This window comes from Trypanosoma melophagium (assembly GCF_022059095.1).
Source record: "Trypanosoma melophagium isolate St. Kilda chromosome Unknown ctg3segment0, whole genome shotgun sequence".
NCBI lineage: Eukaryota > Euglenozoa > Kinetoplastea > Trypanosomatida > Trypanosomatidae > Trypanosoma > Trypanosoma melophagium.
In genome coordinates, this window is record NW_027125162.1 from 518,353 (window position 1) to 533,022 (window position 14,670).

Here is a 14,670-nt window from a genome sequence, read left to right on the forward strand (position 1 = left end):
CACATTAATTCCCAGTGGACTCTTCATTATCCATAAACAATGGGTACTGGCCAAAAGGATATGGTTAAAAGGGTCATTTTAACCCATTTCCCTCGCTACCATTTATCAAGTGTTATACACTAGGATTGTCTTCTGTAACTATATAAGATTATGTAGATTACAAACTATAATATCGAAAACGACTACTGGCATCGCTTGCCTCACCCACCAATTTATAAAATATCATTAATGCAAGTCCCATAAATCCACCCCAAAAAACGCCTATTTGTCTCTTATTTTAACAAGCCTCACGTCGTATTTTATCCTGCTCTTGCACAAGATCTACCACTGCAGTTACGAGTCGCTTATATTCAGTATCACCAATAAACAAATTGTTTACATTATCTGCACCTAGACGACATCGTTTTCTTGCACGAAGTTTATGATTACAAGTTTGTTTTAAAGCGACACTACGCCATAAAAGTCCATTTGTCTGATATTTACAACTTTCTCCATTATTACAAGTATTGTTTTTACTATCGTTACATACTTCCTCATGGAGTGGAAAAACAGATGTGGGATAAAATACCCGGTCAACTGTTGGACCCCATGAGAATGTTATAACACCAGAAGTAGGACGTAAAAAGAGGCTATTTAATAGATTTGCCCCTGGGGCTCCAATGAAAATAGTAGTGTGATGTGCCTCCATTTGCGAAAAGAGTTGTTTTCCAAAGGACAATGACTGATTAAAACGGTTCATTCGCAGATGTACACGTCGCCTTGAGCAATTATTAGAAGTAAATAAAATATTTTTATTAAGTTCTTCCTCTACATTAGATGGTAACTTTGGTAGTAACACATAATCATTAACTACATCACGTGCCCATTCACCACTACGAGAAGAATAAAAAATAAAAACATCATTACTATAACAATCCGTTGTGATCATCGTCATATTATTGGATAATACTTTAAGAGTTGATGCCGTGATTCCTCTTGTTGTGTTGACTTTTGGATTCCCCAAGAGAAAACGAAATGCATCGCTCAATCGTATTGTAGGAGTAGTATTACTATTAGTACTACTATTACTACTAGCTGTAATACTCCCAAGAGAGATACTACTGGTTAGATCATAACTTGCTTGACGGATAAGGTAGTTAATAAGATTATTTATATTTCCAGGTCCCTTTTCTTCTGATAGAGAAAGCTTTACCGTTGGTCCCTTGTCATCACTACTATGATTATTACAACTAAATTTACTGTCTGACTTCTGAATATCATTAATTAACTTTCCCTCCTCTTTTAAAACATCAAAGATGGCTTTGGACATGTGTAATTTGCGAAAACGTGACAGGTGTTCTTGACAGTCATTGTAACTAAAATAGAATAGTGCAATCCATTGTTTCCACTCTGTAAAAGAAGGTTTTTCGGTAATTTCTTCTTTTTTATCGTGCTGCAGTGTATTTTCAAGGAATTCCTGATAAGTAGAGTAATTATAATCCGATAAGATGGAATAAAAAAGTGAATGTATCACATCTGCGAAAACAGGATCCAATCCTAAAAGTGGTTCACAATGCGTTGGATAACCAATAAGAAGGTGTTCCAGATGAAATACAGTTTCGCTATTATTAATACTGGATTGTAGAAAATCTTTATTTATATTAGAAACCTCAACAATATTTCCAATATGATATAAATTAGAGGATTTGTTGAATTCCCAATTATTTCTACTTTTCTCATTTATGTAGCTAAACTGTGTTTCATTAGGTCCTAATCCATATACCCAACGTTTTTGAAAAGTTGAACTATTATTATTATTATTATTATTATTATTATTATTATTATTATTGTAAAGTTGAAATGTTGAAGAAAATTGAGCCTCAAAACATTCTTGAGTTTGATCCTTACAGATTGAACAATTTCTCTGCTGTATTGATGCTGAAAGATACTGTAATTGGCCTATATACATGCCACCCCATGGTCCATTAAACAAACAGCGATCAAATGATTCATGACAACCGTTTGGACTGTAAGAATTACCGTGGGTGTAGTAAGGTCTTGATGTAATCGCCAATGCATATCCTGTTTGATTTTTTTGATATAAGTTTATCTTATCAGTACGTAAGAAATGCTGTTGTGCTATAAAGCCTGTTATGACTATTTCTACCAGAGTATGATGCGGTACTTGAAAGTCTGTTGCTTCCTGATAATAACCTACAGTGTATCGCTCCAAATTATGTTCTGCAGCATCTAAGCTGGTTTGTGATAAAGGTTTGGTAAAAACAATAAAAAGTGGTAGTGTATCACGTGTATGTTGTGGCCAACTACCTTTTACAAATGGATATACATTACCAAAATGTAATATTACTTTTGCGAGACGTAATGGTAATACCTTTGCTGTTTTAAAAGCAGGTATAACACTTTCCTGCATTACCGTATTTACCTCCGTATCTGTAAGAATTTCCTGTTTTAAGAGCCATCTTTCTAGAGAAGAAGTCCAATGAGTTTTTGAATTCGTATAACTAATATTATCTTCTACAAACAAAATAAATCTTCCACCAGCGTAGTAAACATCCGTTATATCAAAGAATACAGCATCACGTGGGTGACGTGATGAGCCTGGAATAACTCCTCCCATTTTCCAACATAAACTAAGAGCTTTCATATTAGAATAGCGTGGTTTATATTTTGAATATGAATTGAAAACTCGCATAAAACTCTTTAGTTTAGCTGTAGAATTTGGTAGAAATGGGAATGGTTCATTTTTCATCCCATTATCATCACCTAGGTTAATATTGTGAAACATCTTACGTCCCACCCCTCCACGCAAAAAAGAATCTTCCTTATCTGAATAATTTGCGTTTTCTACTTTTATTGTTTCAGCAATATCTCCGAAATAACGAAAAATTAAATCAGCAAGGCAGGTTGGGTGTGGAAGTGAATGATATGCCATAATACGATGACGTTTCCCATTCTTCCTTTTATTGTCATTAAATGGGGTTTTCACTTGTTTCGCACAACACGATCTCTTATCCTTAATGGGTACATAGTATGACACTCCAAGGTCTAGTCTTTTGGCAAGTTCAGCTTGTAAAGATACAGGATGTTCCTGTAAAAGTGATAAGAGATTCTTAATATCATACGGATTTTCAAATTTAGATTGTGTTGCTTCAAGTAATGTATGAGAATGATTTAAATCATTCATCTCAGTTGTACTATGTTTATGGTTTTGTGTAATCTCATGCTTTTTAGTTTCTTTACGTTTAACAGAGACATCATTATAATTATTTTCATTGGTATTGCTGTTGCTGTCGCTTCCTCTGTCTATCAAAAAGAATCCGATTCTAATGGTGATTAAGAGAATAATAAGTACTAACACAATCAGTCGAGTTTTTGTGCAAAAATACTTCGCCTTTTTCAATCTCATTCGATTATCACGACGCATATTAGTAACTTTTACTAGGGAGTGAGAGTTACTCTATCCTTTTCTGATTGGGAAAAAGTAAAAACGGATATAAACCAGATAAAGAAAATAATCAACAACAGATATACAAGGAACGATACGGTCTCTTTTTTCTCTAGACCTTCCCTTTCTATTGTGCTCTCAATAGAAATCACTCCTATTCTGGATTTATAGCAATTCTGTTTATCTTTTTTCTGCTACTTTCAAAAAAAAAAAAATCCTTTGCTTTTTTGTTTTACCTTTTTCCTCTTTTTGAAACAGATAACCTCACCAACAAAAAACAAAATAAAATATTTTGTTCCTTCATCTACGACTAAAAGAGTAACAGAACCTTAAGAAGTATTCATGGAAGCATGAAAAAGCGAAAAAAAAAAATAACTACAAAATATAACAATAAATCCAATAAAACAGCAATATACACATCTCATAATGAATTAACTTCAAACAGACCAAAGAGAGAAAAAAAAACCATAGTATACTCATTTGTTAGTATAAATAAGTATCAGTTGGACACAAATATGTGTATGCATACACTTCTTGTATTCCCACTTTCTCTCCTTGTCGTTTTTCTTCTCTCCTTCACTTCTGCGCCACCTCTCTCACTTCCTCGGTAGCTATTTTTTTTCCTTTTCACCTCTTCATATTCCTCTTCTTCTTCTCGTCTTACAAAATCAAAAAAAAGGACAGAAAACATACTCTCCTTCGTCGACAAAGAACGATTTATCTCGTCCAATCCTCATCCATTCATCTACACACAGATATATATATATATATATATATATATATACGTAGCCTTTTCCCTTATGCTGTACGGGTTCGTTTAGACTTCGTTGCTCGCTCCTGCTGCCGCCGTGTGGCCGCCTCGAGCTCCGCGATTTCCTGCTGGACTTCCAACAACTCCTCCTCCGTCTCGGCGGCGGCCATCTTCGCCTCCAGCGCCTCCAGCCGCGCCTGAGTGGCATCCGCCTCATCGCCGACAGCATCGCCATGAAGAGCCGCGTGGGATGGGGCGGCGCTGGTGGTCGTGGGCATCGCCCCATGTGCATTACTAGCGATATTGCTACTCTCACTCTTAGGCGGGTTGTGTGATGCGGCAGCCGCACGAGCCTCACGTCCACGTTTTCGTATTTTTTTCTCCGTCATCAAACCACTTTCAACATTCTCTGCAGTAGCACCATTACTGCTCTGAGTATGGCCATTCGCGGTTTCGGTGTGTCGTTGTTGCCCAGAACTACGCCATTCCTTTACAAGTTTTCGAAATTCACTCTTCATAGATTCTACATTACCTCTATCTACTTGTGTCACACGTTGGTAATTAATCAATTTTAGTTTCGGACACAAATAGACAAGAAAGGCCCGAAGGCGTGCCCCATCCTCCTTTAATGTTACAGGATTGTGCTCAATTGAAAGAATCTCCAACTCATGCCAGTGTGAGAGGAACAATAAATCACGAAGTTCACGGAATTCATTGTGATCAGCTAAAAAGGCACGTAAATTCGGTAGTACCGCTGCACAAGTTGGCTCACTCACATGTGACAAACGGTTACGGTGCACAATAAGAGATTGAAGACGCAACATCATCTTCTTAACGGCCTCAACTGTCCCACTTGTACCAGTTGCTATAACAATACTACTACTACTACTACCACCACCACTAGGGAAGTACTCTAGGCGAACAAGGGGATTCTGTGATAGATTCAGAACATCAAAGCTGTCATTAAGGAGAAGAAGTGTTTGTTCGTCTAGAACAGTCAATCCAAGACCACGGAGATCAATCTCGCGCTGTTGCAGTGTGTTAGTAAACTGCGGGGCGCGACGAATCATATCAATTGTAAGCCGCATTCTTGGAACTGTCAATATTCCTTCCCTAAGATAGAAAAGGTAAGAGAGAAGAAAGAAAAAACTGGCGATGTCACAATGATTTAAACAGAAAAAAAGTCACCAAAGAGGAAAAAAAAAGAAATGCGTATATAATCCCCTATAAATCTTACAGAAAAGTATATCTAGCACAATCAATCTCCTTTCTTTATAGTCACCGCCCAGCAGCACTACGAAAAAGAAAAAAACATCAACAACAACCCAACACATGATCCAATATGATAATCATGAACTCTTTTGACTCTCACCTGATCGTCTAGTGATACGTCGGTACCCTTTTAGTCCACCATGTTCGTCGTACATGGGTTCCAACGTATAATCAACCATTGGTGTTGTATTAGGTGTCAGACCTTGCGTAAATTTCTCAATTGGCACTAGTACTGGAATGTAATAGGCTATACCAAATGTTATTAAAAGGAGAGGACCAAGAAATACAAACTCTCGGATACCAAGTGGAATGCGAGTACTGTAAAATTGTGACCAACGAAGCAGAAAAGGATTTTTTTTTGGCTTCGGTACTGCATTAGCTATACCAAGCTTCTTTGAAGATACACTAGCAGCAGGATCAACATTGTTGCTATTTCTACAGCTGCTAGTTGCGGTACTGGTTGTTGCTGATTTAGAAGAGTTTCCAACGGTCATTTCTATTATTATTCCGTTATATATATATATATATATATATATATATATATATATATATATGTATATTTATTTATTTATTTATTACTTTGTGTGTGGTTCTTTTGTTGCTTTTAAATCATGCAGAGAAAAAAAAAATAGTTCTCGCACACTAAATTCTAGAGAGTCAACACAAGTCCCCAAATGTTAACCTGTTCCTCTCCTTCGTGTTCAACAGCTTTGTAATAGAACCAATACAAGATTGAGGTAAGAAAAAGCAAAAAAAAAAGATGATGTAGAGTATAAGGTAAAGTTTCAGAATTAAAAAATAGAAAAAGAAAACATTAAAAAAAAAAAACAGTTATTCATTTTAATGTAATTTTTATTTATTTTTTATTTATTGACTTAGCCATACCAACTTACACAAGGAGATACGTGCCCACAAATACTCATTATGGTGGGTGCTGAAGAAGGCTCTTATTCGTCAAAGTGCTTATCTCTTTATATATTTGTTCTTTTTTTTTTTGCCTTTGTACCTTTTCATCCTCATCCTTTCTCTTCTTTAACGTGGGTTTATTCAATGTACTTCTTACCTAGGGCAAGGTGGTCTGTGTATCACTTTAATTCAATCATCTCATATATCTAATGTAACGCTTGACTGAACATTGGACGGGCTTATCACAAGTGTATCAGTAACCTCTGCGGCAACACGAACTAGTTGTACTACCAACTGCATGGACGATGATGATGATGATGATGAATCCATTACTCCTGTCGTCTCATCATCCGCCTTCTTTTCTTGCGACAACTCTGAAATTCTGTCGGTCTTGGGCTGAAGTGTGAAGACAATATACCGTTTCCATTTATCACTCTCTTCTTCTGTAACCGCTGCCGCTGGAAGCCTTACACCACTCTCACTCAGAGGGAGAACAAATAATGATGTTCCTACTTCCTTGTCATTTGAGGATAAACTGTTTTTCTGATCCTTGTCCTCTGTGAAAAAGTAAAGAGCAGATGGTTGCTGTTGTTGTTTACTACCAAACGGCACTACCACACGCGCTGGAAGGGGTGTGTGAGCCGAAAAGAGCACAGAGAGTGCAGATGCGGAGAGTTCAAGAGGTCCTCCGTGATCTTGTTGACGCGCTACAGCAGTGCGCAGTGCGGTCATGTTTGACTGAGTATACAAAAGAATCGGACGCTGCAGTACTAAAATCTCATCATATCCATCATAATTTCTATCATCGTTTCCCTTATTATTAGTATTATTATTACATTCACCACGAGTAAGCGCTTGCCATACTGAGCGTGCGCCTTCAACACGTTCTCGTATCTTAAGACCCAATGCAGTTTTTGATTTTTTACCTCCCCCACCCGCTACACGTGCTTGACGTCCACTCTCTCGCTCCTGAAGAGCCGCAAGCGCCAAATGATAACTGTGCAGACATCCACCAACGCAGGCAACCTCCTCTGCTCCAATTCCTGTACTATTCGTTACTGTGTGTGAGGCAGCAACAGTTCCAACATGGCCCTCTCCTGTAACTGTTGTACTGGAGCAGGAATCCATAATAACAAGATTTTGTGCAAAGCAACGGCGGTCATTTCCTGTTGTCGTAGCATATTGCGTGAAAATATGTCGTAATGACTGCGCAACACACGGCATCTGCAACATACCTCCACAAAGAATAACCGCATCAATAACATTATCCGTCTCTTTCTGCATAATTTCAATAAACTCTCGAAGAACCTTCTCAAGCGCCCCAAGAAGTTTCCACTCTCCCCGCAGTGCCGCATCCACACGTACGCGAGAAAACGTCATATTATCGCGAAGATCCACTCCCTCTGCGAGAGCCTCAATCTCCACCGGAACTTGTGCAGCTTTACTTAATGCAACTTTCTTTTCCTCTGCTGTAAGGAGAAGTCGTCGCTGCGCTCGTGCGGGAAAATCGCTAAGGGATTGATAACCCAAAACATGTCGTTGCTGTTGTGCAAACGTTGTGGCAAGACGATCGCGAAGTGCCAAATCCACAGCATCGCCACCACCGCATGCCGTTGCAGCAATACAAAGATCCTGTCCGTTTTCACCTTCAGCGATAAAAGATGAAGTTGAATAATCTGCACGAAGAAAAAGTGGACGTTTCTCGTCTACAAGACAGCCACCCTCCAAGCGAAGACGTGTTAATGAGACACCAAGTGCACCCCAATCCACTACCAAAACATTGGCAGAAGGCCATGCAGAAAGTTGAATACCATCTTTTTTACCTGCTGCAGTGACTTCTGCTAATGTTCTGTTCGTTACGGTCGTAGGAACAGCAGAAGCAGGAAGCAGAAAGTAACGATTTGCCATCGGATGCGTTTCATGTGGACGACACGTCACTGCATCCATTGCCAATACCGCAGCTTCATCAGCGAATAGAATAGATACATGCGCAGCCACTAAACCCAAATGGGATCGGAGAATAGCTTCCCTTAACCAACTTACCGCATCATGTTTACGTTGTTTTAACCGTAGTGTATTACTGGTTAAATTTTTGTCAGTTTTATCTCCCACTGCACTTTCACAAACTGTTACTGCCGCTGGAAACAAATAACGAGGTACAACAACTGTGAGAAGAATTTTTGCCAATTGTTGTTGTTCTTCATCTTGTTGTTGTGATTCTTCCTGAACAGATGCGGTGAGACCGCAAGTGCTATCCACAGTATGTTTCTTTACGTGATTAAAAAAAGAAACTAGTACCTCTTCTGCAGGAAGGAATACATGTTTTTCATCATCTCCGTCGTTACTTTGGTGAGGAGAAATAAATCCCAACTCCTCGGCAGACTTATTCTCCTGTTGCTGAAGTGGAGAATATCCCTTATAGTGTTTTTTCGCAGCATCTTGAATACCAAGTCGCACTACAGAAGCAAGTTTTCCCTCTGTACTCTTATTGTTCTTGTTACTATCATCTTCGTCACTGTAGAGACTGCGGTGCGCTGCAATAGCAGCAAATGCGAAAAGGTATGGAATGACAACTTCAGGGGTTCGAGCATAGAGGGCCCGTGCGTCCTCGCCAAACAGCAACTCATCATGCTCAGCAAAGGCAGCCATCACTGGAGTTGTGCGATGACCGGCAGAGTTTGCAGTTACTCTGATAGGAGCGGTGGTTTCTGGTGTTGTTACTGCGGCACTAGTAGCAGTGGCCACAGCCACAACGGCACTTGTGGACCCAAGCGAAATACTCACGGCGTGCATTATCACCTATTGTGTTTTTTTTTTCTTTTCCTTTTTTTGTTTTAGTCGTAATAGTGTATGCACCCAGAAGTGTCAATCGTTTTAAATCCTTATTAGGAAAATAGATAAAACAAGAAAGGCGGTGAAGAAAGAAAAAGATTTTTTTCTTTTTTGGGGGTTCCTTCGGTGGCAATAAAGTCTTAGAATAACAAACTCATCCATCATGTAGAAAATGTTAATCATTCAAGAGGTATCAATAGCAAAAATAATAAATAATAAAGTAAAAAAATCGGAATCAAACGGTAAAATTAAGATTCTCTCTCCCTTTCTTTCATTCTTACGCACCCAGAGACACGCACACACGCATATATATATATATATATATATATATATATACATACATATATATATATATATATGTATATACAAATACACAAACTTAATGAGAGAAAAATGAGAAAAGGGAATCAACAGAAGAATGCAATTTTTTTTCTTCTGTTTTACTACAGACCCCCAACTGCAGCTGAGAGTTTTTTTTCACGTTCACTCTCTGTGGCATCAATACTCTCTAACTCTTGTGTAATGTTGTCTAAAAAGGCTGCAATATCGTCAATCTCTACTGCAGCTCTAGCAGCAGTGGGGTCCACCACAGAAGGTACACTATCCACACCGCAGTGCTGGTTTCGGGGTCTTCTATCGGGAAAAGACTGAGGATTTGTAGAGAAAAGATGTGGTGATGCGTTTGACTTAACTCCTGACTTACCGATCTCGTCTGGTATCGATTTTCTATCAACAAAACCAAGTTCTGCAAGGAATATATCGTCATCTTCGACCTTTTCATCATTTTTATTATATATTTTTTCCTTATTTTTATCATTACCATTCATTAGTTCACTGTTACTGTCAGTTGTAGTTTCATTTTGTTCCCGTACGGTTTCATCCCTGACACCGGCAAGACTATGACGATATGCCTCAAGTGTGCGATGCGTCTGTTTATGTTGTGCCAGTTGCTGCTGAAGTAAACGACGTGGTGTGGTAAACGAAGCTACAGATGATGATTGAATGTTTGGAGAGGGAACAGACGTAAATTGTTGTTGTTGTTGATTTTGGTTTTGATGCTGTTCTAATGATGCAATGAGATTACGTAACTGATCCTCTTGCTTCTGAAGCCGTCGTTCAAGTATTCCTACAACGCGTCCATGCTGTTCTGTAAGTGACTGCGTCTGTTCCTCAAAAAATAATCGCTGTCTTTTTTCTTCCTGTAGTTTTCGTCGCAAAAATTCAATTTCACTCTCAGTATTATTACTTATAGTACTGCTAATATTATTACTATTTCCACGATAAACTTCTTCCTGTTTCTCATCAGAAAAGGAAGGGATTTGAGAACTTGTTGTTTTATTTAAGTAATGACCAGAGGAAACTGTTCGTCCTTCTCCCTGACAAAGTCGACGGATCTCTTTTTTGAGTTCTGCAATTTCTGCAGCTTGTTCTTTTTCCTTTCGCTCCATAGCAGTAATCTTCTCCACAAAATGACACTCTACGCGTCTTACAATACGTTCAATTTCTTGTGCCTTTAGTGTAGCATGTTGTTGTTGTTGTTGACTGGTTGTCATTTCACCAATACTATGAGGTACAACCTCTTTCGTCAGCATTGAGGCATCTTGCAAATACGTTGCGAGTGTCTGACTAATTTCCACTAACTCTGAGAGAAGATGACGCACCGGGTTACCATTACTGTTACTAATACTGCTGCTATGGCTCTTATTATTATTATTATTATTATTATTATTATTATTATTATTATTATTATTATTATTATTATTATTATTATTATTTCTGCTGCCATTAGATGGGGTGTGTGCAACGTCTAGAAAGTCCCCGCGAGATCGTCCCTCATCATATCCCATTCCATCCCCCTCCACTTCTCCCCCCATAAAACTCACTCGACGCTCGGTCGGAAATAACACACCGGCACTTCGCCCCACACGTCGATCACTTGTTATATGACTAGTTGGTCTTCCAGCAGTTAATGTCCCACGATTTCTTGCCGAATAACTTCGCTGACTATACAGTGGAGAGGGAGTTGCCATTGTTGTTGTTTTTGTTCTTCTTGCTGTTGATGTTTGTGTTGTTTGTGGACCCATCGGCCGTGATCGTCCACTTTCAACAGAAAAAGGACGCCGTTTGGGCTGCGGCGGTTGTGAGGGAATAACACCAGTGGAGGAAGAAACGCGTCTTCTTTCCAGCATTACTTGAACTCTTGGTGAAGCTCTACTGTGCCTTGAAATACAACAAGAAAGAAAAGAAAAGAAAAAACATAAATGATCGTTTTCAAATTATAGAGGAAAATAGGGTATTCACATAGACATACGTACACGTATACATGTAGAGGAGGAAAAAAAGAATAAGAAGGAATACGCTCTATGAATTTATCGAATGAAAAGTGAGAAAAAAAGATAAAAACAAAGGAAAAAAAGAGAAATTAGTCAGGAATGTCATATATGTTTTCTGTGAAGCTACAGGCAATTGTTTATAGATCTGCACAAAAAAGAATTCTTTGGCCTTTTAAAAGATCGAAGGGAAGAAAAAACCATTGCTCTTTCTTGTTGTTCGTTTATTAATCTGTTTTTCTGTTTTTATCCCTCTTCATTCAACGGATATCATTTGATAATGAAGCGAAAGGAATAATAACTTTTACTAGAAACAAATCAACTAAAATTAAACAAATCAATTTCCGTTCCAATGAAGAAGAGAGTGTAGAATATGTATATATCCTTTTATTCACAGACGCAGCCATTCAGTTACTTAGTCCTCTCCCACATCCTTTTCACCCTTAAATTTCTTGTGGTCAGGTTTTCCCTTTTTTTCTTTCTTTTCCTTTTTTTCTTTCTTTTCCTTCTTCTTTTCATTATGTTTACTGCGTGGGCGTTTACGACGTTTTCGGTCCCTTTCATCCCCACTTTCATCACTCTCATCATCACTTTCATCATCATCATCTTCTTCTTCTTCTTCTTCCTCATCCTCTTCTTCATCCTCTTTCGCCCCGTCCTCCTCCTCCTCCTCATCGTCACTCTCATCATCATCGACACCAAGACGTCTAACAGTTACTTTCTTTTCGAGGTATGCGAGCAATGCCGTTTTTTCTCGTTTCTCAAGGGCAGAAAAGAGAAGTTTATCTTCTGTTGTTGAACTTCCTGCAGTACTGCTGCGTCGACCAAAGGAACCGTATACAGCTATTTGAAAAGTTGAATTGCCCTTTTCCGATTCATCCACTTCGATACGTTTGATTTCGCTGTACAACACCCTTGTGACAGGACGATGTAGAAAAAGCAAAGCAGAATTTAAAATAAATAGAAGACCATCTGCACCGTGATGGATACATCGTAGTACTGAGTAGCCACGACTTGTTTGATATTCTTTATTATGACCACCAAGTGCTGTTGCACCTGTAACTGCTTTAAGAATACGAATAAGAATCTCGCTTACACGACCAGACATTGTAGGTGTAAATGTATTTTTCAATTCCTTACTTTCACCTTCCTTCTTTACTTCTTTTGATACAGCATTTTGATTGTGTGGCATATTAGCGAGGACCCGATTAATTTCTTCTTGTGTACCCAGTTGACAACTCCATGGATGTGCTTCATCAAGGGAGAATCCCGCAGGACAGGAAATAACAATATGATTATACGTAGTTGTGCGTATCTTAAGAGGATTTCTTAAAATTAAAACAACGTACTGCGCAAGTTCCTCATCATCGTCACCATTACCACTGTCAGGAATATCACACAAATACAACTGCATCACATCCGTAAGCGGAACTGATGCAACAGCACCTCCTGCGCCTCCTCCTGCTGTTGCTGATCGTTTTTTATCTTCTAACACAAGAGCATAATTCGACACAACAAGTTTGTAACGACCAGATGGATATGAAAATGTGAGGTCATCCAGTACTCCAATCACACACTCATCCTTTCGGCCTCCACCAGCCATCATAAGGAGAAGCTGATCTTCGGATGCCTCACCCGCAACCGCATTTTTGTCAAGTAGACGCGATTGTTGCTCTTTCATGCGTTGATGTGTCTCTGCGAGTATCTCACGGCCTGCTTCCTCTGTTTGTTCGTGGCCAACGCAGACATTAGGGATTGCGAAACGAACAGATGTGAGTTCCAACGGCAAACTTGTGTTGCCGCTCTGCATTGTTGTTACTGACGTCTGCGGACGTAGTGCAAGTGAAAGATCATTCCTCGTCGTTGCGGAGGCACTTCCAATGGCAGAAACGGGAATCTGTAGAATGACTCTTTCCATTCCATCTGTTGGTGCCCCACCGTTGTGTTGATTCGGCTTTGGAGCTGTTACCAATTGAAGTAATACTTCAGAAGATGCGTTTGCAAATACACCCTTCTTTTCATCGACATCTCCTTCGTGTTTTACATTAGTCAGTCCTGTACCATTTTCGCTCTTCTTCACTTCTGACTCCTTAGTAGTCCACTTGAGTTTACCCCAATTCTCAATTGGCGGCGGAGTGGATGGAACGGGTCCTCCTGTTATAGCAGACATGATAATTTGATCAGAATAATATCTATACAAAGAAGAAAAGAAAAACACAATTATATGTGTATAACTATTTATATTTATGTATATATGTGTACGCGCCTATTCTTTTCTACTTTTCGATCACTCCTTACCCTTAATCTTATCGCTTGATGTTTCTTTTTTTTTTCTTTTTTGATTACTGAGCGATCCACGTTCAATCACTATTTTTTTTCCTCCTAAACCTCAATCTTTACACCAAAATAAAATTATAACAACAATAATAATAAAGATGTAAAGAGTAATAAAAAATAAATGCAGCAATAACAAAACAAAAATACAATAAATGATGATGACCAGAGGTGTGGCTTAGGAAGGCATTACTGTGCCACCAAATACGCGATGAGTTTCTCTGCAGAGGGAACATAAAGCAACAATACAACCAAAATGGCATGATTAAAAAAAAAAAAAACAGGCAGCAAGACAAACGTAAGGAGGGAAAAGGTAAAAAAAAAAACATACAAAAAATACTTGAGCTACACAACTCAAATTCAAGGGAAAATCCATACATAAGAGCATCATATGTGTGGAACATGTAAAATGGCAGACAATGAATCACAAAAAAAAAAGACCTACGGAAAACACATCATGAAGGACGAAGAGGGAAAACAAATATACAGAATAGAAAATAAAATACATTTAGTCCACAAACAAACCAACTTATGTGTCGTTCTTGTTGTTGTTTTTTTGTTTGACGTATCCCAAATCATTTCTTTTTTATTTCTTATTCTTTTTTCTTTTACAGAATTTACTTCCCCATCCCCCCTATCCACATCTACGTTTATCATCCTTTTCTTTTCTTTTTTTATATTCCCGCTCTACTCGTGATGCTTCTTTTTCCATCACCACTCAATTCCAATCACCCACTCTACACATTATTCCCAATTGATAAACCGAAAGACACAATCATCATTATCATCACCACAACCAT

General features: G+C 38.5%; 6 protein-coding genes across 6 annotated transcripts; all 6 read right to left on the reverse strand.

Moving 5' to 3' along the window:
- Positions 1-277: 277 nt before the first annotated feature.
- On the reverse strand, positions 278-3,424 carry LSM04_004923 (uncharacterized protein; the record flags this gene model as incomplete). Its single annotated transcript, XM_067337162.1, has 1 exon — positions 278-3,424. The coding sequence occupies one exon, from the start codon at positions 3,422-3,424 to the stop codon at positions 278-280; it is 3,147 nt and encodes a 1,048-aa protein (XP_067189799.1).
- An 819-nt stretch (positions 3,425-4,243) lies between these two features.
- Positions 4,244-5,284, reverse strand: LSM04_003626 (uncharacterized protein; the record flags this gene model as incomplete). The annotated part of the gene is made up of 1 exon (XM_067337163.1): positions 4,244-5,284. One exon carries the CDS (start codon positions 5,282-5,284, stop codon positions 4,244-4,246), a length of 1,041 nt encoding a protein of 346 aa, XP_067189733.1.
- Positions 5,285-5,545: 261 nt separating this feature from the next.
- LSM04_005429 (uncharacterized protein) lies at positions 5,546-5,962 on the reverse strand (the record flags this gene model as incomplete). The annotated part of the gene is made up of 1 exon (XM_067337164.1): positions 5,546-5,962. The coding sequence occupies one exon, from the start codon at positions 5,960-5,962 to the stop codon at positions 5,546-5,548; it is 417 nt and encodes a 138-aa protein (XP_067189822.1).
- Positions 5,963-6,572: 610 nt separating this feature from the next.
- On the reverse strand, positions 6,573-9,167 carry LSM04_000418 (Heat shock protein 70 family; the record flags this gene model as incomplete). Its single annotated transcript, XM_067337165.1, has 1 exon — positions 6,573-9,167. One exon carries the CDS (start codon positions 9,165-9,167, stop codon positions 6,573-6,575), a length of 2,595 nt encoding a protein of 864 aa, XP_067189573.1.
- Positions 9,168-9,649: 482 nt separating this feature from the next.
- On the reverse strand, positions 9,650-11,395 carry LSM04_004758 (uncharacterized protein; the record flags this gene model as incomplete). Its single annotated transcript, XM_067337166.1, has 1 exon — positions 9,650-11,395. The coding sequence occupies one exon, from the start codon at positions 11,393-11,395 to the stop codon at positions 9,650-9,652; it is 1,746 nt and encodes a 581-aa protein (XP_067189790.1).
- Positions 11,396-11,951: 556 nt separating this feature from the next.
- On the reverse strand, positions 11,952-13,706 carry LSM04_002020 (protein of unknown function DUF1747; the record flags this gene model as incomplete). The annotated part of the gene is made up of 1 exon (XM_067337167.1): positions 11,952-13,706. The coding sequence occupies one exon, from the start codon at positions 13,704-13,706 to the stop codon at positions 11,952-11,954; it is 1,755 nt and encodes a 584-aa protein (XP_067189646.1).
- Positions 13,707-14,670: the final 964 nt, after the last annotated feature.